Raw genomic sequence first — 22,805 nt, 5'->3', positions numbered from 1 at the left:
CTTCAATCTTAGTTCTAAACTATTAACTTCTTCAAGACATAATTATAAATTCTAATTTTCCCTGCTTCAAATCAATAGCTCCCGCTCTTATTGCCGCCATTTTTTACCTCTCCTCATAATTCTTTTTTTAAATTCAACTGTAGGCAAAGCAATGTCGCTAACAATATAATATCTAAAACTGCCTACCCTATTCCCAATACTGGAGTCCCACTCGAAGTCAGTCTTGCTGTAATTGCTCTCATCATCTGCCTGCTGATCCCTCTTCTTCAAGTACCCAATTCTTCGGAACAGGGTTGCACGGAACAGATTCTTACTCGCGAAGTTAAGCCCTCCACAATAGTGGAATATTTTGATGCCTGGGATTTCTTCGGCCTGGAAAGAAAGTTGGTATAAGTCCCGCAAATGCGCGTGGCCGCCATTTTAGTGACGTCAGCACTAGACTGAAGTTTCGAGCTGAGGGTATATTAATTACTTGAATATACATCAAATGACATCAAAATAACGTCACTCGATGTTAATGAGTCATGGTTCCAGCGCAATAGCAATTTCCGGGAGTTATATAACATTCATACTAATATTATAAATGCGAAAGTGTGGCTGTCTGTTTGATAGTTTTTCACGGTGCAGTCGTTAAATAATTTTGATGAAATTTGGTACAATATAGCTTTCATCCCGGGGAAAGACACAGGGTATACTTTTTGTTTCGAAAAATCAAGAGTTCCCACGGGATTTTTAAATAAACCTCACATTTTAAAAATCCACGCCGTCGAAGTCTTGGGGATCTTCTAGCAGGTTTTTAATAAGAAATTTTGTCTAAGAAAATTTTTAGACACAATTTCTTACTAAAAGGTCCCAGGCATAGGCCACTGCGATTATGAAAAGGCTATTTTTATGAAAATTAAGACAAAACTAGGTAACTGAAATATTTATGACAAATTGTCAACTATCAAAGTGAAAATGAAGTAAACATAAATAAACATCGAAGTCAGTCACGGAACCAAAAAAACTTATTACAACAAACATGAAATTAAAATAAATTAAACAAAATGGAATTAGATACATCCAATTTCTGTGTTTGGTATATAAACAGACATTATTTTCTACTCTGACGAAGAAATAATAATATTTAATACCAGTCATGCAAAGAAAAACCAATTATTTTTAAATTTTAATCACAAGTATGGACGCAATAAATGATCTGATCACAAGTTAGATCTATCCATGAGGGTTCATTCAACAGGAAAAAGCACAATATAACTAAATCCCACACGAAAGTTTGGTTAATTTTAATACAAGAGACATTTTGCAAGAGTTTTGACAAGGATATCGTGATAAAGTTTTTTAAAGTACATTTTGTAAAGAAGATTTTAAAAGATATCTTGCAACAAATTATCCAAGAAACATTTCGCAAAAGAGTTGCTATAAGATACTGCAATATTTCCCAAAAGGTTTGCCAGAAGATACTGCAATATTTCACCAAAAGTTTACCAGAAGACACTGTAATACTTCACAAAAGGTTTGCCAGAAGACACTGCAATCTTTTCCAAAAGGTTTGCTAGAAGACACTGCAATAGTTTGCAACAAAAATGCGTTTTTTCGCGGACAAAAGATACCCGTATGCTTTGAGCTATGAAGTAGGGTTTTTCGACGTCGTGAGATGGTGGATGTTCCTGTTATTGAACGTTTTGCTGATGTGCACTGTGCAGTTCTTTATACTGTGTATATATGATAACAATGAAATGGAGTGGGTGAGTCGAGGACTACTTGTGTCAGAACAATGAAAAGACATCTTGCAACAAGTTACACAAGAAGCATTGCGCAAAAGGTTTGCTAGAAGATACTGCAATACTTCCTAAAAGGTTTAAAAGTCGCTGTAATATTTCCCACAAGGTTACAAGAAGACTGCAATATTTCCCAAACGGTTACCAGAAGACTGCAATATTTTCCAAACGGTTACCAGAAGACTGCAATATTTCGCAAAAGGTTTACCAGAAGACGCTGCAATATTTCACAAAAGGTTTGCTAGAAGACCCTGCAATAGTTTGCAACATACATGCGTTTTTCGCGGACAAATGATATCGCTTTGAGTTACGAAGTAGGGTTATGCGACGTCGTGAGATGTTATCCAAAAATTCTTAGAAAACCCCCGAATATAAACGAAATACTCACACCACGGTATCTCTTGATGTCCAGATACAAATCCGTTTCCAGAACTCGTCCCAGCAGACACGTGTAAGGTTTCTGTGAGCGAACGAACAGCGCACCCACACTCGCTAGTAACCCTGCACCCAGTCTACAAAACAATGGAAATTTTATCTTTTCATCCGACTACAGCAAAGCCAAAAGGAAGAGTTATGATTTTAACGTCTATGTAGGTATGTATGTATGTTTGTATCAGATTCTGTGTGTTCCACCGTAACGCCTGAACTACTGGGTCGATTTTAATGAATAAGTTGTTGTTATCTAGGCTACATTTATTACGAAAATATCTACCTGACGGATGTTACATCTAAAAAGTGGGGGTCTCTGAATTTTTTGTTTGCTTTCGTATCGAGCGAGATATTAAATGAAAGAGAAGAAAATTCTGCGTTCATAATTAGTATAATTATAGTGCAATGCGAAAATTCACCAAGCGACAGAAAATCACTTTTTTTTTAAATATACAACGTTAGTTTTCATGTCATGTCATGATCAACCCATCACCGGCTCACTACAGAGCACGGGTCTCCTCTCAGAGTGAGAAGGGTTTTGGCCATAGTCTACCACGCTGGCCATGTGCGGATTGGTAGACTTCACACACCTTTGAGAACATTATGGAGAACTCTCAGGCATGCAGGTTTCCTCACGATGTTTTTCATCACCGTTAAAGTAAGTGATATTTAATTAATCAAAACGCACATAACTCCGAAAAGTTAGAGGTACGTGCCCGGGATCGAACCCCCGACCTCCGATTAGAAGGTGGACGTCCTAACCACTAGGCTATCACAGCTTGTTAGTTAACGTTAGTTTTAGTATACGCAAAACCTGAAAATAGTTTGTTCAGAACCAGTAACAGAATCGATTGCAATCATTTTTACTACAGGTTATATTTTGACCAAAAAATACTTTAAAATCCTGCAAGTTTGGACACCTAGTTGAATGACCGCATGCACCAGCTAATTCAAGCCGCGCGAGCGGGAGCGCGCACGATCGACGCCAGCCGTCCCGTTCGCTCACAGCCGCTCGCTTGGGGTGACCATGTTTTTACGGGACAAGGACTCAACGCAAAAACCTTATAACTTCCTGAGTTTTCATTAAATATTTTTGAAAATTTGTGTATTTATTCATTATGTAAAAATATTTTACACGTGTTTCCGTTTTTGCGTATACTAAAACTAACGTGGCATATATACATTATACATACCCAATATCGATGTTAATCAGCATTGTAACTAGGAAGGTGACGAGCCAAACTACAGCATCCAGCTTGCTTAACTTCCAGAACCTGCATTACAGAATACATTACAATATAGATTACAACATATATTCTAATGATGCCAATTTATGTGTATGTCAGCTGCGCCGTCGTTTAGTTGTAAGAAGCTTGCTCATTAAATATAGCGTCATCGTCCCCACCGTCGTTGTGAGACTATACAATCGGACACGCTGTGCGTAGCGATTCATTATTCGTTTGGCTCCGGCCAGAGGCGGTCCTCAGTAGACACGGGGTGTCATACTGTAGGTTTTATTATTATTGTTGCCGAATGTGGTTCCTGTTAGTTGGACTAGTTGAGGTTGTGTGCTAGGTTAACTGGTTGGTCTGGGGCCGGTATGGGGATGGAGGAGCCGGTGTGGGTAGGGTTAGTTAGGGTTGTCTGTCTCATTGGAGACGTTGGTGTCCTGACTCATAAATAAGGGTAGTCTGTGTTGTCTCTCGTAATGCGAAAATATTGTTAGTGCGCCCACGTAGGCTCGGTTAAATCTAAATGTTGGACATTCCGGTTAATCATCAATCATCATCATCTTACGAAGGCGGCAGTCAGTCTAGCCTTCATGTACAAAACAAAGTATCATATGTAATTTTTTTTATTTATTTATAGACTAGCTTTTGGCTGCAATCAAACCTACTGATACGCAATTATGCAGACTAAGATGGAGCGCGCTTGTCTAGAGATGCTTTTTCACTCTTGACTTGAAGGTATCCATATTAAAGTTGGAGGAGAAAACTGATGCATTTAGACTCTTCCCCTTACATCAAAGTCTTCACTTACTTGTTAAGCTCCTTGACTTGCATAAACATGCCCTTAAGGGAGACTACGATGATGGACGCGAGCACGCAGCGCGGCAGTTGCTCGAAGAACGGCCCGACCCACAGCAACACGCACAGAATCAGCACGGCACTCACTACTGACGTTATGCCGGTTTTGCTGCCAGCCTACAACGAAATTATACTTTAGTTTTCCTTAGCCCACTTAGAAGATTGTGGCGGTTGTATAAACACACACACAAACCACAGTATAAACTAGATGGCGCTGTTCAATCGATAATATTTCATGACGTAGTCCCGAACAAATGTACCGCCGACAGTACTCGCACTAATGGAGTTTTCTGCAATCTGGACTATATTAAGAAGTGTCAAGATACAACGGTCGGCCCAGCTGGCGCTACGGAGCACGACAAACCGCTCGGTGGGAGATCTCCTTTTGGTACGGTCGAGCCTGCACACCGCTCCCGTACAAGATAAACAAATCGCAGAAACCTTCTCGGCGAAACGCGTAAGCGACGCGATTTGAACAACTTTACTTTTGCTATTAGACCTAACTACCCGCCAAATTTCATGATTCTAAGTCAGCGAGAAGTACCTTATAGGTTTTCTTGAGAGACAAGACAGACGGACAGACAGTGATCCTATAAAGGTTCCTTTTTCCTTTTGAGGGACGAAACCCTAAAAAGATCCGAGGTACCTACTCCTAAGCAATCTCACGTAGAGAAGAGTTTACGGCATGTTTAAATTTTTATGCAAGAATACCTGAAATGTACGATGCAGCAATATGGCAGCAATACGCTGCTTTAAAATTGGTTTTCAAAAAGTTCCTTTGACATTTATTACAGTACTTTCATTAGAAACTTACCTGATACTGTATGTAAGACCTGGACAGACTGGCGCAAAGCGGCGCGCAGCAGAAGAACGAACCGAACACATTGCTTGCTCCCTGTGGCAAAAGAATTCTAAAGTTATCCTTTGGTATAACCACAATAATTATTTATTAGATGACGATTTCATACAATTTGCATTCCATGAAGGTTCCATAGCGGGGCATAGATAATCAGTCTAGTAGAAGACAGAAGAGACAGATTTTGAATTTGGTACTAAATATTCCAAAGTATGGGTCTCCAAACAAAAAGCCGGCGTCTCTCCGGATACCAGCAGCGCAAAACTGCGGCGTGTGAATGTCCCTACAAGAGACCTATGTCCAGCAGCGCACGTCTATTACTTGAAAAAACTAAAAAGCCCTATAGGTACACCATCTTGATCAGGTGTCAGCGGACAGGCTTTCAAAACATTCCGAAACGTGGGCAAAACCAGCGGATAGATGGCGCTAGTAGTAGAATAGAACGCGCTAACAGTATCCTAATTCATTTTAGTCACAATAGTTCCTGTCGTCGGTAGTTTCTGGTTAGCACTTCGCACTTTTCCTTGGCGGAGAACATGAGTGCTATGGGTCCCTAGATATTGAGTAAGTTACCATGGTGAACGTGTCTAGAGCATGAACTCTATGGTACCATACATATACCACACAACAGGCTAAAATAACACTAAAACCGCGGATAGATGGCGCTAGTAGTAAGATAGAACGCGCTAGCGATGGAAAGTCTAAAATCAAAGCGTAAAGTGCTTACCAAAGCCAACAGTTCCTGGTTAGCATCAACCTCGTACTTATCCTTGGCAGCGAAGATGAGAGCCATAGACATGGATATGGTGTAGGTTACCATGGTGATGGTGAACGCGTCTAGAGCGATCCGTGGCATTAGCTCTATGGCTGGCACGTTTGGTTCTGGTAATCTGTGGAAATCGATATAGAATTAGTACCTACTAGATCTCAGTTGCGGTAAGCGCTTCCAAAAATTGCAAGAAAAATAATAAAAGACCTTTTTTAAATACATATGCATATTATTTTTGTATAATTTTAATTCACTTTTTACATTATTATAACATAGTAAATAATATAAATATTGTTTGAAATGCTCAATTTTAAAAAAAAATTAAAACATTGCTAAAATTTGATCTGTTCAAAAGCCGCCATTTTACGCGTTCTGCGACAGACATGACCTGCCCATTGCCACGTCAGCTTCAATTTTTTTTAAATGAAATTTAAAACATTGCTAAAAGGAGAATGACAGATCCTGACCCACCAATGAACCTAGAATTATTATCATTATCTGTTCAAAAGCCGCCATTTTACGCGTTCCACGTTCTGCGACAAACATGACCTGCCTGTAGTAACTAACTCATGTATGAGTATTTAATTATAGCGTGTAAATATCGGCTCGAGAATCTCACTTGTCCACGTCTTCACTGTGCGGAGGTCGGAGGTCGACTGACTCCGCTCACGTCGTTCATCCCCCTCTCTGCACTTGGCGTGGGGGTGTCGATCCGAGACGACAAGCGTCTTAAGTGTGTGTGTGTGAGTATGAATGTAAGTTTGTATGTATTATTTGCCTGTATGCTACACTGCCCATTGCCACTTCAGCTTGCTAATCCTTTATGTAACATCTTTCACTCACCCAGTAGGAATAGTTCCGACTAGTGAGATCCCGTAGTTCTGCTTGAGATTGCCCAGGCTTGACGCTAGAGTGCCGATGACGATAGCTAACAACTCTATAGGCACTGGGACGCGGCTTCGCTTGCTTACCCACGGCTGGACAAAAAGAAAACATCACTGTAGTGTTAAAGTCACCCTGTATTTTTATTCTCTGACTAGCTGATACCCGCGACTTGATCCGCGTGGATTTATGTGTTTAAAATCCCGTGGGAACTCTTTACTATACCCATGCAAAAAAATCACGTCGATTCGTTGCTCCGTTGCAACGTGATTGAAGGACAAACCAACAAACAAACACACTTTCGCACTTATAATATAGGTAGTGATAGCTAAAAGTTGTAATAAGTTTCAAGTGATATTGTGAATAGTAAAAAGAATATCTATAATATGCTCGCGACTTCGTCCGCATGTACTACACAAATTTCAAACCCCTATTTCACCCCCTTAGGGGTTGAATTTTCAAAAATCCTTTCTTAGCGCATGCCTACGTCGTAATAGCTATCTGCATGCCAAATTTCAGCCCGATCCGTTCAGTAGTTTGAGCTGCGCGTTGATAGATCAGTCAGTCAGTCAGTCACCTTTTCCTTTTTAGGGTTCCGTAGCCGAATGGCAAAAAACGGAACCCTTATAGATTCATCATGTCTGTCTGTTTGTCTGTCTGTCTGTCCGTATGTATGTCACAGTCACTTTTTTCAGAAATTATAATAGCTATACTGTTGAAACTTGGTAAGTAGAAAAAAACAATAAATTTTGGGGTTCCCCATACTTAGAACTGAAACTCAATTTTTTTTTCATCAAACCCGTTTTCCTTTATATATATTTAGACAAAAGCTTACCTTCAGTACTTCATTGTTCAAAGCTATGATGACGCAAGCGATGACGGATATCATGAATGCAGTCCAGTTTGCGCTCGGGATGTTTTTGATTATTTCTATGACTGTCTGAAACAATACAAATATAATATATATGTATGTAAATTAAAAGATTTCTGTCATCCAAAAAACCGGTCAAGTGCGAGTAAGGCTCGCCCAACGAGGGTTCCGTACTACAGTCGTAATTTTTCAACATTTTGCACGATAATTCAACAACTATGATGCGTAATAAAAATAAATAAAAACCTGTTTTAGAATGCACAAGTGAAGACCTTTCATATGATAGCCCACTTGGTATAGTAATCTTAATTCGAAAATAGAAAATACTAATTATTAGTTCGTCATCATCGTCATGATCAACCCATCACCGGCTCACTACAGAGCGCGGGTCTCCACTCAGAGTGAGAAGGGTTTTTGGCCATAGTCTACCACGCTGGCCATGTGCGGATTGGTAGACTTATTAGTTCATGATCACAATTAATTTTTTTTTGTGTGATGTAACCACAACTTCACGGTTTACAGATTTTTCCCCTAATGTTAGCTATAAGACCTACCTACCTGCCAAATTTCATCATTCTAGGTCAACGGGATAAGTACCCTGTAGCTTTGGAACCCTTGGTGCGCGAGCCTGACTCGGACTTTTCGTTCTTTTTTCTCTCGTCTTCTTTCGTTTCTTCGTTTTTTTTTTTTTTTTTAATGTGTTCCTTCCTGTTTTTCTGCCAACACGGTGGTCGGAGACTTTTAATCTATTCTATTCTAAATAAGTACTTACAAATACAACTTTATAGTTGGATCCCAGTTTAGGCAGCCTAATCCCGAAGAGATCTTTCAACTGGGATGATAGTACATGGAAGGATGCTGCGGTGGTAAACCCAGATACCAGAGGTTCTGACAGTAAGGTAGATACCGCGCCTAGCCTTAATATCCACATTGCTACCTGGGAACAAAACAGTTATTAAAAACAATCATCATCATCATCATCATCATCATCATCATCATCATCATCATCATCATCATCATCATCATCAATAGACGTCCACTGCTGGACATAGGTCTCTTGTAGGGACTTCCTCACGCCACGGTCTTGCGCCGCCTGAATCCAGCGGCTCCCTGCGACTCGTCGTCCGTCCACCTGGTGGGGGGGGGTCTTCCAACGCTGCGTCTTCCGTCTCCCAATGCGAGGTCACCATTCCAGTATCTTGGGACCCCAACGTCCTACCTACCCGTCAGAAAAGAATGCACTTCGAACTTTATAAAGAGAAAGCCTGTGAGGGCCAGAACTTCGTCATTTTATAAAAGCTGAAAGTCTCACTGCGCATTGTCTCCAACACTGGGAGGTTGTGCCCAACACTGGGAGGAACGAATCATAATGGCTTTGGCACATAACAGGTAACAAAGATGTATTTCGTCAAAGTGTATTTTTTTTTAAATTATCTTCGGAATAGTATTAGAAATCACATCATGCATTGATCTTATGCTTAGCTCCAAGCAATCCCCTTCCTCTGCTCTACAACCTCTTTTAGCGGTCTCAAAAGAGCTGTTCTATTTGGCAGCCACTTTCAGCGAAAATGGCGTCCGAAAACAGATCTGAGTTACTCACAAATCGCGCCTACAGATCTCAAAAAAAAAAAACTTTAAGCCACGTACCTGTATCAGACCAACGGTGAGGGAAACCACACAAAGAACTTGAAGCGGTGTGTATCCAACTGCCATTAAAGGAAACGGATCTAAAAACCATAAAAACAAAATTATTAATAACTAGCTTATGCTCGCGACTTCGTCCGCGTGGACTACACAAATTTCTGCAAATTTTAAACCCCTATGTCACCTCCTTAGGGGTTGAATTTTCAAAAATCCTTTCTTAGCGGATGCCTACGTCATAATAGCTATCTGTATGCCAAATTTCAGCCCAATCCGTCCAGTAGTTGAGCTGTGCGTTGATAGATCAGTCAGTCAGTCACCTTTTCCTTTTATATATTTAGATTTATACTTCGTCCGCGTGGATTTAGGTTTTTAAAAATCCCGTGGGATCTCTTTGATTTACCAGGATAAAAAGTAGCCTATGTAATTCCCCGGGATGCAAGCTATCTCTGTCCCAAATTTCGTCAAAATCGGTTGAACGGTCGGGCCGTGAAAGGCTAGCAAACAGACAGTCAGACACACTTTCGCATTTATAATATTACTATTGACGATACAAATAAAATTAACTATACTCATTCAGACCACCAGACCAAACCAAACAGTTTAATAAAACTGCCATATCCCTTTCAAGTTAGCCCGCGACCATCTAATGCTGAGATCTATAGAGCGCACTTTGACTTGGCTCAGACTTAAGATTGAGTTAAAACGAGACAGATTTATGTGAGAGATATAGCTCTGTCTCGTTTTAGCTCTGTCTTAAGTCTAAGCAAAGTCTCTGCGCTCTATAGATCTCACCCTTAGACTGCATCAAGGCTTAGGTAAGATCGCAGTCAAGGGCTAACCTTTAATCGATACAAAAATTTGGATAAATAAATAAATCTTACGATCCGTGGATGTGTCATTCGTTACACTTATTATTTCAGGACGAGTTGCATGCTGGGTCACCACCTGAAAATAAAATTAAGTATCAGAAAAATGTAATAAATCAAATCAAATTAAATAATTTATTCAAAATAGGTAATAAATTACACTTTTTGATTGTCAATTGTTGGATTTGTAAGATATAGTGGTGATAATTTTTCTTCTTCTTCTTCTTCGTCGTGACACTCTTGGCAGAGCGCTCGTAGTCATCACGAAGTGACGTTTTTGGGGGCAGATGTTATATGCCTCACGAGCATTCGCCACTTTTCGATAATTTTTACGCAAACTTAAAAATAAAGCTACAAGGGTACTAAGCAAAAACCTGCACATTTTTCATTGGTAGACAATCACATATAGCATTTTTCCCTTTAGAACAAACCCGGTCAAGTGCGAGTCAGACTTGCACACGAAGGATTCCTTGTCATTGGACAAAAAATAACGCTTTTTAATTTTTTTTCTGATGTACCCACAATGGCGTGCTCTTGGGAAGGCCTATGTTCAGCAGTGGACGCAAACAGGCTGATTGATTAATTGATTGATTGTACCCACAAATTCACGGTTTTCGAATTTTTCCCTTTACTTGTGCTTGACGACATTACTAACTGCATATCATGATTCTAGGTCAAGGAAAATTACGCTATAGGTTTTGATTCCCTTAACGGGTCTTGACAGACAGACAGACTGATAGGCCTAGGAAGTGATTCCATAAAGGTTCCTTTTTTGTCTGGAAATACGGAACCCCAAACAGCAGGATTATGTAATATCTGTTTTCTGTCTGTTGTACAAAACTACTACCTTAATGATGCTCGCTATCTGGTACGTTTACGTGTGATCTGCACTGACTTTGAGAAGGCTTTCGATCGTGTGGATCACATTATGTTTCTGGCGAAATCATAAATCCTTGGTAATTTATTCAGTAAAATGTTAATTATATTTTAATAAAGGTTAACTCAAGATATTAGAGGTTGCATATGATTAATTTTAAAATAACATCCGGGATAGGTCAAGGATGTCCTCTTGGGCCCATACTATACATCTTTTTTCTCTTTGGCATTGCTTTAACAACCAAACTGGTAAGAGATACTTTGCAAAACCTTACCTTTCCTGCCATAAGGCAAGCGACGGCGAAAGTCCCCATGGAGACATGGGGGGAGGTTCCGAATATAACATAGATGAGCACTGGGAAGAATGCCATGTAGAGACCAACTATGGGAGGCACCTCGGCGAGTAACGCGTAGGCCATACCTAAAAAAAATTAAAGGATGACTTTCAGTATGTTCCTATTTGGTACACTTTTATATAATAAAACAAACCTTTTGTGTTTGGGTAAAAATATTAATAACTGTTGATTTCCCGGGATAAAAAGTCTAAGTCACTATTCAGGTGCTTCCGCGCAAAAAATCATATCGATCCGTTGCTCCTTTGCGACGTGATTGAAGAAACAAACAAACAACATACAAACACTTTTTCGCATTTATAATATCAGTAGGATTATTAATTCGCTGTTTTGTTTGCGGATTTAATTTTACATCTTATCAATGTTAATTCCGTTATCCATACTCCATACTAATATTATAAATGCGAAAGTGTGTCTGTCTGTATGTCAGTCTGCCTGTCTGTCTGCTAGCTTTTCACGGCCCATCCGTTTAACCGATTTTGATGAAATTTGGTACAGAGATAGGCTGCATCCCGGGGAAGGACATAGGCTACTTTTGATACTTAAAGAGTTCCCACAGGATTTTTAAAAACCTAAATCCACGCGGACGAAGTCGCGGGCATCGTCTCGTATTAGAATATACTAAGTAGATAATATAAAACGGATTCGGCATCTTTCTTTGTAACCTACAAAGAAAGATGCCGAACCAGCCAGCGATTAATTAATTAATAAGCTAATTATGATACCTATCATAATTAGCTTATTAATTAATTAATCGCTGGCCAAACATGCCTATCACAGATCGTTTCAAAGATATTTATTTATGATCGTGTTCCATAGAGCACATACGGTAAGTAAATATTTTTTACTAGACTATGCTCGCGACTTCGTCCGCGTGGATTTCAGTTTTTAAAAATCCCGTGGGAACTCTTTGATTTTCCGGGATAAAAGTAGCCTGTCCTTCCCCGGGATGCAAGCTATCGCTGTACCAAATTTCGTCAAAATCGGTTGAACGGATGGGCGGTGAAAGGCTAGCAAACAGACGGACAGACAGACAGACACACTTTCGCATTTATAATATTAGTATGGAGTATGGATAAAGGAATTAACATTGATAAGATGTAAAATTAAATCCGCAAGCAAAATAGCGAATTAATAATCATATTTTCTATTTTTAGTATGTTTGTTCTATTTTGTATGTGTGTAATGTGCTATGGCCCAGTTCGCACGTTCGTAATGGTTCAACCATAGTACTGTACATAACTAACCTTGTGGTATATGCATGACGGCAGTGGTAGCCCCGGCGACCAGGTCTCCAACCAGGTACTTCTTGGGGCTGTACCGAGGCAGCCATCTTGCGATCGGTAGGGAATTCAGAAGGCACTCGCCGAACCCACAGCTTTGAACTGCTTGCTTGCATCTGTAGCTCACTGGAATTTAAAAAAAAATCTTTTTTTTTTTCAAAATTTAAGGGGACTTAAACTTTTATCAGCCAAAAACAACAAAAAACGAACAAAATAAACAACAACCATTAAAATTCAAAATTAATACTGTAGGTAGTTTTTGATGTCGGAACCAAATTCGATATCTGGGTACCTATTCTTTTTTTTCATAATTTAAGGAGAATTAAACTTTTATCAGCCAAAAACAACAAAATACGAACAAAAAATAAACAACAACCAACAAAAATCAAAATCTATATTGTAGGTAGTTTTTTGTCGGAACCAAATTCGATATCTAGGTACCTAGCTAAGTAAAGCAAGTGCTTAAAACGCACATAAAGGTCCAAGCGCACTTACTAAGACAATGTGCGGAATGAGGGTACCTAACGAGCGTGGGCCGACTTTTATGCTAAGCAACTGCCTAAGCTTTGGATGTGTCAGGCTATTAGGCGTCTATAGGTATGGTCTGTGTTCTGACAGGAGATCCATGCTCAGTAGTGAGCCGGTGATGGGTTGATAACGACATAATGAAAAACCGGCCAAGTGCGAGTCAGGCTCGCGCAATGAGGGTTCCGTACTACAGTCGTGTTTTTTCGACATTTTGCACGATAATTCAAAAACTATGATGCATAAAAATAAATAAAAATCTGTTTTAGAATTTACAGGTAAAGACCTTTCATATGATACCCCACTTGATATAGTCACTCACTTCGAAAGTTGAAAATACTAATTATTAGTTCATGACCACTATTTTTTTTTGTGTGATCTAACCCTAAATTCGCGGTTTTCAGATTTTTCCCCAAATATCAGCTATAAGATCTACCTACCTGCCAAAGTTCATGATTCTAGGTCAACGGGAAGTACCCTGTAGGTTTCTTGACAGACAGACAGACAGACAGACAGACAACAAAGTGATCCTATAAGGGTTCCGTTTTTCCTTTTGAGGTACGGAACTCTAAAAATGAAATGACACTTACATGGTTTCTCAGGCACTTGATAGTCGGCATCCTTGTTCAGCGCCTCCTGTTGGTAGACCCGTCGTATGACGTTGAACTGCTGGCTGGGACGCGACTGGAGCCTGCAACAAGGAGTAACTAGTGTTACAACTTAAGGAGTAACTAGTGTTACAACTTAAGGAGTAACTAGTGTTACAACTTAAGGAGTAACTAGTGTTACAACTTAAGGAGTAACTAGTGTTACAACTTAAGGAGTAACTAGTGTTACAACTTAAGGAGTAACTAGTGTTACAACTTAAGGAGTAACTAGTGTTACAACTTAAGGAGTAACTAGTGTTACAACTTAGTTATACTACCCTTCTACTATCGTACAGGGCAGAAAGTAATGTACATCGACCTTTAGAATGACATTTCGGCTTTGTAGAGCGTTGTCTCTATATGACGTTTTGTCGGTCTCGACAACAGAGACAACGCTCTACAATAATCTGCTTTCTCCTTCTAAAGGTCGATGTACATTACTTTCGGCCGCTTTCGCAATGGTATCCAATTTGAATAAATGATTTGGTGCGTACTAGCTACAATTATATTATTACTTGCTGATGCCCGCGACTTCGTCCGCGTGGATTTAGGTTTTTAACAATCCCGTGGGAACTCTTTGGTTTTCCGCGATAAAAAGTAGCTTAATGCCATGCAAAAAATCAGGTCAATATGTTGCTCCGTTGCGACGTGATCGAAGGACAAACCAACAAACAAACACACTTTCGCATTTATAATAAGGGTACTGATTAAATGTCATTGGTCAAATGAAATGTCAAGAAATTGGGTACAGTGACAGAGTTTCCGTAAGTCATTCAACTACTTATCTCCTTATCAATAATTATTACAGTACACGGCACAAAGTAATGTACATAGACCTTTAGAAGGAGATAGGAAATTTGTAGAGCACTGTCTCTGTCGTTGAGACCGACAAAACGTCATATAGGTATGAGTGACAGAGACAACGCTCTACAAAGCCGAAATGTCGTTCTAAAGGCCGACGTACGTTACATTCGGCCGCCTACTGTATTTACTTACTCTTCACAAATTTATTTTAGCACTATACATAATTTTTCTTCTTAGATGTATACCTACATCATTGGGTACCTACTTGTTTTTTTTTTCAAATTTTTAAGAAATGTTTTCAAGGGGTAGTTTTTGCTTTTATTTAGAAAATTAGAATTATACTCGCCATTCTTCATCACTCTCAGATTCGCCCTGCAATAGGGGCGCATTTTCACTATCAACGCTATTCCGTCTGAAATCCTTTTCGAAAAACAAAAACGTTTTTTTTATACGCATTTTTTGAAAAAATTACCTTATGACCTTATTACGTGAGATCAAGTTCTATCTATCATGATACTTTCGCACAAATAAATTTTATATAGGTAACTATATCGAAAAGAAATATTAATAACAACTAGGCACTTAAAAATTATTCAAAAAAAATGTGAATTAAATATCCAAAACCAGAAAAACAATTTTTCTATAAACACTTTCAAAAATTTTTCACAACAAAATTTTATTTTAATTTTACTGCCACGATAAAATTGTTCCTAGTTTTTCCAGATTTTTTTCATATATTTTTTTTAATCAGGATTTTTTTGAACAAAAAATATATCACAACACTACAGAAGCCCGAAGCGTGATAATTTTCGGATAGATAAACTCATTCTGTTCTATATTTACGAATCTATTAATTATTAATCAACCAGTTATGTAAGTGTATCTATTTTTAATTGTTTATTAATTTAACACTAATAACACAGTCGTAAGTCGAGATAATTATTTAGTTACTGGTATAAACTGTGATCAATTGATAGTTAAGATGTAACGGCCGAATGGCCAACAGTTGGTAACATATTTTAGGCAACACTAGGTTGCACAAAAATTTCGCTATACTTATTTAAGGGGCCATAACTGAAATTGATTCTTAGGACAAATGTGAGAAAGGTAGATTCCTACCGAGAAAGAGAAGGCAATAAAGCAAAAAAAAGTAAGTACTTAGTTAAGTCGTTATAATATTGTTTTAAAAATAAACTATGCAACAACGAAAGTGAAGAACATGTCAAGAAGTGACCCTTATTATAAATGCGAAAGTGTGTTTGTTTGTTGGTTTATTGGTTTGTCCTTCAATCACGTCGCACCGGTGCAATGTATTGACGGGATTTTTTGCATAAAGACCTGGAGAGTGACATAGGCTACTTTTTATCCCAGAAAATCAAAGAGTTCCCACGGGATTTTTAGAAACCTAAATCCACGCGTTCGAAGTCGCGAGCATCAGCTAGTTGATAAAAAAATAAAAAATCAGAAATATTAACTACCGTTTCTGATTCAAACTAAAAAATCTAGTTTTCCGTTTTTTTCTGTCAATTTTTTTAAGAGAAATTATTGCATCCAGTCGTGTTTCTAAAGCAATTGGCGAATTTAAATTGAGGATAAATACCTACAAGGTATAAGTAATTAGTTCAATATCGAAGTTATAGTAGTTTTCAAATAAAGCTCTTCTAAAAATCACACAATTTTCAATATGGGGCCTTAAATACTCTTACAAGTTTCAGCGACATTGGATTTTTGCGTGAAACTGGATCAAACTAGATAAAAGCCATTACAACCACCTAGATCTAGTTTGCGCGCCCCGGCTTCGCTCGAGTGGCATTTCTGAAAAGCCTTTCTTAGTGGAGGTCTCCGTAGAGAACTTGTAACATAACGTCAAGGCATCGACGTCACTGACGACGCGACGTTCGTTCGTGCAGGCGTCAAATGTTCCTACATTTGACTATTTTTCTTTGATTATTATTAGCAATTTGCGGGACTTATAGAGAAAGTTATCAAGTATGTACTTATTTTTTATTTATTTTGACAAAGTGTTTCTAACCCCTCTCTTCTTATCAATAAAACCTACATCGTATTATTATAATGTTTTTTACATTATCGAGCCAACTAAAAGTTTGCCAGGCCAGTAAGTAACCTTAGGTCACTACAAACAGCAAAACATACAATATTTCCGATAAGTATAAGCATCGACGCATACCTACGGAGTTGAGTGGGAATGAGGCATAGCGTCTTTTATACACGACTGCCCGTAAAGAAGAGTGTAATGCTTCAAGGGTTCATGCATAATTACATACCCAGTATGTATGTGAGTTTTTACATTTATTTTTATTTAATAAGAATATTAGCCAAGTTGCTGACTAATATTCCCCTTTCCTCTCCAATTAAGCGTAAAGCTTGTGCTTGGAGTAGGTACGACAATAGTGCAACGGCTGGGATTTGAACCAGCGACCTTTCGGTTTTCAGTCCGCTCCTTTAACCGTTGAGCTATCGAGGCTTAAATTTCTTTTTTTCACGACAACTTCTAAATGCCTGATCAGCCCCCCAATTGTGTAAGAATAACCATTTCATGGCTATCGCAATCGTCAAGAATTCTGCCCTTTGATTGGCTGTGAAAAAATGTAAACAGCGAATCAACCAATCAAAGGGCAGAATTTCTTGACGATTGCGATAGCCATGAAATGGTTATTCTTACACAATTGGGGGGCAGATTTGCCTGTATGGAGACATTTACAAATGTGATTTTTTTTTTACTTTTTCGTTCGTTTTTGCCAGAGCAGTCTTATTAAATTTTTTTTATTATGACTTGTTTGACTTAAGTATACTCAACTTTATTTCCTTTAGCACACGGTTGAAATTGATATAGTGAAAATCAAAGGGCACGGCGCAGCATCCCTCGGCCGCTATGCAAATTAGTTGTTATAAAAAATCACTCAAGTACAAGTCGGACTTGCACACGAAGGGTTCCGTACCATCGCACAAGAAATAACATAGACTGACATACATAAATGTAAAAGCCTGTCAATAAAAGATTTAAAAAAAACACTTTAAATTTATTTTTAAATTTCATGGTGGCTGTTTTCAAATTTTTATTATTTGTTGTTATAGCGGCATAGAAATACACATTCTTTAAAAGTTTCTACTCTCAGCCTTATACGGTTCACGAGATAGAGCCCGCTGACAGCTGACAGACAGATGGACGAACGGACGGACGGACAGCGGAGGCTAAGCAATAGGGTCCCGTTGACAGCCTTCGGATACGGAACCCTAAAAAAGATGCTACGCCTCGGCTCCACTCCACACTGCACTCAGCAGGTGTGCGTTGCGCCTAACTGTCGTGTCTTTGTTCTTTATATTTTTAAACAACCATTCAGTGTCGGTCGTGTATTTGGCTCACGGTCAAGGTAAACGAATGTAAATTCAATTACTTAGGTCAGTCTTATATTTCTAGATCCACGGGTGAGTACATAGACTTATATATTACTTAGTATATCGATGGGTGTGTAGGTATTACAACCCGGGTATATTTAAAACAAGAGTGAATAGGCATCTTCTAGTTAAACGCGTCCCATCCTAGGCGCCATCTCAACGCACGAGAGAATCGCAATTAAAACATATTTTTTTTTATTCAGATACAAGTTAGCCCTTGACTGCAATCTCACCTGGTGGTAAGTGATGATGCAGTCTAAGATGATAGCGGGCTAACCTGGAAGGGGTATGGCAGTTTTTATTAAACCCTTTGGTTTCTACACGGCATCGTACCGGAACGCTAAATCGCTTGGCGGCACGGCTTTGCCGGTAGGGTGGTAACTAGCCACGACCAGACAAAACTTCGTCCGCGTGAACTACCAAACCCCTATTTATTTTGTTGTTTTGTCCCTTTCGGGTATACGCGTCTGACAAGTCCTTGATCCTTTGTCAAAATATCCTTTATGTCGCGACGAGCTATGCAACGCCGCCCTAGGCCCTAGCCTGTGGCCCTAGCTGGGCCCACCAATGTACTCTGTGGCTGGGCCCTAATGACATACGAAACGTGCAGCGCTGCGCAGCGCCTAGGCTTGTCAAAAAAATATCGATACATCGATATACTGACATTATTTGTCCTAATATCGATGTTTATCGAAAAGGTATAGAAATCGATATTTTTTCGGACCGACAAACAAAATGATTTAGGTTTTTATCTACTTATAAATTCGTCATGTCTGTTCGTCCGTATGTCACAGCCAGTTTTTTCTGAAACTATAAGAACTATACTGTTGAAACTTGGTAAGTAGATGTATTCTGTCAACCGCATTAAGATTTTCACACAAAAATAGAAAAAAAGCAATAAATTTTGGGGTCCCCACTCCCCATACTTAGAACTGAAACTCAAAAATTTTTTTTTTCATTAAACCCATACGTGTGGATAGGTCTTTGGACAGAGTTAAGACATATCTATGGATAGGTCTTTAAAAATGATATTGAGGTTTTTAATATAATTTTTTTCTTAACTGAATAGTTTGCGCGAGGGACCAAATTGGTAAAATGTGTCCCCCCCCTGTTACTTCTAAAATAAGAGAATGATAAAACTAAAAAAATACCTATATATGATGCAGATCTATGTACAATTACCATGCAAACTTCCACCGAAAATTGGTTTAAACGAGATCTAGTAAGTAGTTTTTGATTTATCGTGCAAAATGTTGATAAAATATTGTAGTACGGAACCCTCGGTGCGCGAGTCTGATTCGCACTTGGCACTCGATGGTGGATCGGATTAGACTTAGGCGTGTATGGCCACTGGCCAGTACACCCATTTTTGTGTGGTTTCGTTCTACTCACCATCCGTTGGGATTTAATTTCTCCTTTTCAGAGTCCTTCTCTTCGCCACCGGTCCGCATTTTACTTAACACTTCACTTATTTCACTTTACTGCACTTACTTCACAACATTGTCACTGGCTATAACTTATCTAACTTCAGTCTTTAAGAATTAAGTATCTAGTAAGTAGGTATATGTTTGTATAATTTTGTGTAACATATATTTGAGTCACTGGGGTTAATAATATAAGTGATTTTCTGAAAATGAAATAGGCAGGTAATGAAGAGTTGACGCACAAAACCACCGACATATTATACCTATTGTACCTACGGTAAAAACGTTGCACGAAATTAAATTTTACAAGAGGAGCAAAAACTGAATGAAAGCTGCTGAAATGTTACTGTAATTGTACTTAATTTTAGAACAGTTTTAGGCCGTTTTGCTTGGAAATGAGTTCAGATTTCTATTCGTGATCGAAATCACCAATTCAACCATAATTTTAGGGCGATTTTCTCGGAAATGAGTTTATTTGTCCCGATTTAAAAAAATCGATCAGAAGCGTAATTACACCGTTTTGTTCGCCAGATCCTCTATTTTTGAGTAAACTCCCAAAAAAAAAAAACTTGCAACTCCAAATAAAAACGGATCCAAACAGCTTCAATATCTGTTACCAGACTGTGTCGGGCCACCAGGGTTCCGTGGTTACATACTGTGTCAAGGGGCTCACGCCAGAGTCACGCTGGCCTGTGCTGGTCATCGATCAAGTTTACCGTCAAGTTTGCAGCGGACTTGAAGCGGCGTCCAACTTGACGGTCAACTTGATCGTGTATGGCCAGCGTCAGAGTGAACTATGAACTCATGGTACACGTAATAAACTCACTATCGTATATTAAAAGTTTACTGGACGCCGCATCAAGTCCGTAGCGAACTTGACCGGTAAACTTGATCGTGTATGGCCAGCGTCAGAGTGCACTATGAACTCATGGTACACGTAATAAACTCACTATCGTATATTAAAAGTTTACTGGACGCCGCATCAAGTCCGTAGCGAACTTGACCGGTAAACTTGATCGTGTATGGCCAGCGTCAGAGTGCACTATGAACTCATGGTACACGTGATAAACTCACTATCGTATATTAAAAGTTTACTGGACACCGCATCAAGTCCGTAGCGAACTTGACCGGTAAACTTGATCGTGTATGGCCAGCGTCAGAGTGCACTATGAACTCATGGTACACGTGATAAACTCACTATCGTATATTAAAAGTTTACTGGACGCCGCATCAAGTCCGTAGCGAACTTGACCGGTAAACTTGATCGTGTATGGCCAGCGTTAGAGTGAACTATGAACTCATAATATATGATAAACTCACTATCGTAGTTGCCCTGAATATAATATGTAATTGCACAGTCAACAATAATAATTGACATGTGCAGTTTTAATTTACAGCGAAAGCAATTTATAATGTCATTGAACAAATAACAAAGACGGATATAAATCAATTAATGATGAGAATCACGTATTTGTTGCTTTTTAGGGTTCCGTACCTCAAAAGGAAAAACGGAACCCTTATAGGATCACTTTGTTGTCTGACTGTCTGTCTGTCTTTCTGTCTGTCAAGAAACTTACAGGGTACTTCTCGTTGACCTAGAATCATGAAATTTGGCAGGTAGGTAGGTCTTGTAGCAGACAGTTGGGGAAAAATCTGAAAAACGTGAATTTGTAGTTACATCACACAAAAAAATTAAATTGTTGTCATAAACTAATGATTAGTATTTTCAATTTTCGAAGTAAGAACACTATATCAAGTGGGGTATCATATGAAAGTTCTTCACCTGTGCATTTTAATACAGATTTTTGTTTATTTTTATGCATCATACTTTTTGGATTATCGTGCAAAATGTCGATAAAATACGATTGTAATACGGAACCCTCAAAGCGCGAGTCTGACTCGCACTTGACCGGTTTTTTTTCAAGTAAGTATGTAGTTTCAAAGTTAAACTGGCTCAAAAATTTGCATGCTAATCTTTGAGACCATGTAACTTTGAAACTAGAGCACATATTGTTAAGGAAATCGAATAAACTGCAGACATCTATACTAATATTATAAAGAAGTAAAGTTTGTAAGATTGTCCTACAAACAATCTTACAAACTTTACAAGGATAATCCCCTACAAGGATAATCTCTGGAACTACTGAACTGATTTGGAAAATTCTTTCACCAGTAGGAAAGCGACATTATTCTTGAGTAACATAGACTATATTTTATTTCAAAAACTTGCGATAAGCTACCCGTGCGAAGCCGGGGCGGGTCGCTAGTAATTATATCAATTTGTAGAGCGTCTACGACTGAGTTTGATTATGATTGGTTAGTATTCAAATAAGAATCCAAAGCTCTTTTGTATGGAGGACGCTCCGAATATACTCCTCTTAAGCACCTGTGATTTCGTAACTCAGTGAACGAACGAAATTGATGTGTTACGTGTAGATACCTAATGTTGACGGATTTGGTAAACGAAAAAACTCAAGCTTCGAGTTTATGATTATACCTGAATTTGTTGTAACCTGTAAATATTTTTCTTACAGGAAAAAAGAAGAGAAAAATTTAAAAAAATTGAATCGACTGTTAGGCGGTACGAAGTTCGCCGGGGCAGCTAGTTAGATATAAAATAAATAAATAATAATAGTTAGGTATATTATATTCCTTACATATTTATCACGGAAATCCGCTAAGCTGCTTCTAACCGTTAACTGTCTTGGACGTCGGTTAATTTAGAGTAACTTTAACTATGATTTCTCTAATAAAGTCCATGTTATATAACCACGATCCCGAGTTAGACGACTATGTTTCCCATAAGAAAGCCTTCCGAGTTTTATAAAGGCATAAAGTTTACACTGCATGGTGTTATTCTTTACCCAACAGTGTCCATGTTAGGCCTAAAGCAGACGAACGACATCGGTGCTTGTTCGGCTACTGTATACAGGTGTTAGGTATTCGTAAATATATTTCTCTCTATATATTTATATTTTACTCATGCATATTTAAGTACATCCAAATATATAAAAGGATAGGTGACTGACTGATCTATCAATGCACAGCTCAAACTACTGGACGGATCGGGTTAAAATTTGGCATGCAGACACCTATTATGACGTAATCAGTCGCGAGCATAAGCTTGTTATATAAAGCCCTGATAGCCTAGTGGTTAAGACGTCAAAGTCGGGGGCACGCACCTTTTTTTCGGAGTTATGTGCGTCTTTAACAATGAAGGAAAACATCGCGAGGAAACTTACATGCCTAAGTCTGAGTTCTCCATCATTTTCTCAAAGGTGTGTTAAGTCT

At 38.7% G+C, this 22,805-nt stretch overlaps 1 protein-coding gene across 5 annotated transcripts in view; it reads right to left on the bottom strand.

Moving 5' to 3' along the window:
* The window catches only part of Prestin (prestin), a 47,101-nt gene that overhangs the window by 9,904 nt on the left and 14,392 nt on the right, over positions 1-22,805 (bottom strand). For 3 of the 5 annotated variants that reach the window (XM_069500893.1, XM_069500894.1, XM_069500895.1), the window contains exons 2-16: positions 19,483-19,717; positions 13,813-13,913; positions 12,662-12,823; positions 11,337-11,482; positions 10,201-10,264; positions 9,323-9,402; positions 8,448-8,612; positions 7,640-7,744; positions 6,766-6,899; positions 5,881-6,043; positions 5,112-5,192; positions 4,251-4,414; positions 3,404-3,484; positions 2,170-2,293; positions 187-372 (exon numbers count right to left, since the gene is read on the bottom strand). In XM_069500893.1, coding sequence (XP_069356994.1) covers positions 187-372; positions 2,170-2,293; positions 3,404-3,484; positions 4,251-4,414; positions 5,112-5,192; positions 5,881-6,043; positions 6,766-6,899; positions 7,640-7,744; positions 8,448-8,612; positions 9,323-9,402; positions 10,201-10,264; positions 11,337-11,482; positions 12,662-12,823; positions 13,813-13,913; positions 19,483-19,541 — 1,815 coding nt within the window. In that variant the 5' untranslated portion in view covers positions 19,542-19,717. Of the gene's footprint in view, positions 1-186; positions 373-2,169; positions 2,294-3,403; positions 3,485-4,250; positions 4,415-5,111; positions 5,193-5,880; positions 6,044-6,765; positions 6,900-7,639; positions 7,745-8,447; positions 8,613-9,322; positions 9,403-10,200; positions 10,265-11,336; positions 11,483-12,661; positions 12,824-13,812; positions 13,914-15,019; positions 15,152-19,482; positions 19,718-22,805 lie in introns of those variants that run through there. The other 2 variants (XM_069500892.1, XM_034972140.2) reach the window with 2 other exon arrangements.

This window comes from Maniola hyperantus, chromosome 9 (genome assembly GCF_902806685.2).
Source record: "Maniola hyperantus chromosome 9, iAphHyp1.2, whole genome shotgun sequence".
NCBI classification, from domain to species: Eukaryota; Metazoa; Arthropoda; class Insecta; order Lepidoptera; family Nymphalidae; genus Maniola; species Maniola hyperantus.
Note: the sequence above shows the minus strand (reverse complement) of the source record. Positions and strands in the feature narration are given on the sequence as shown.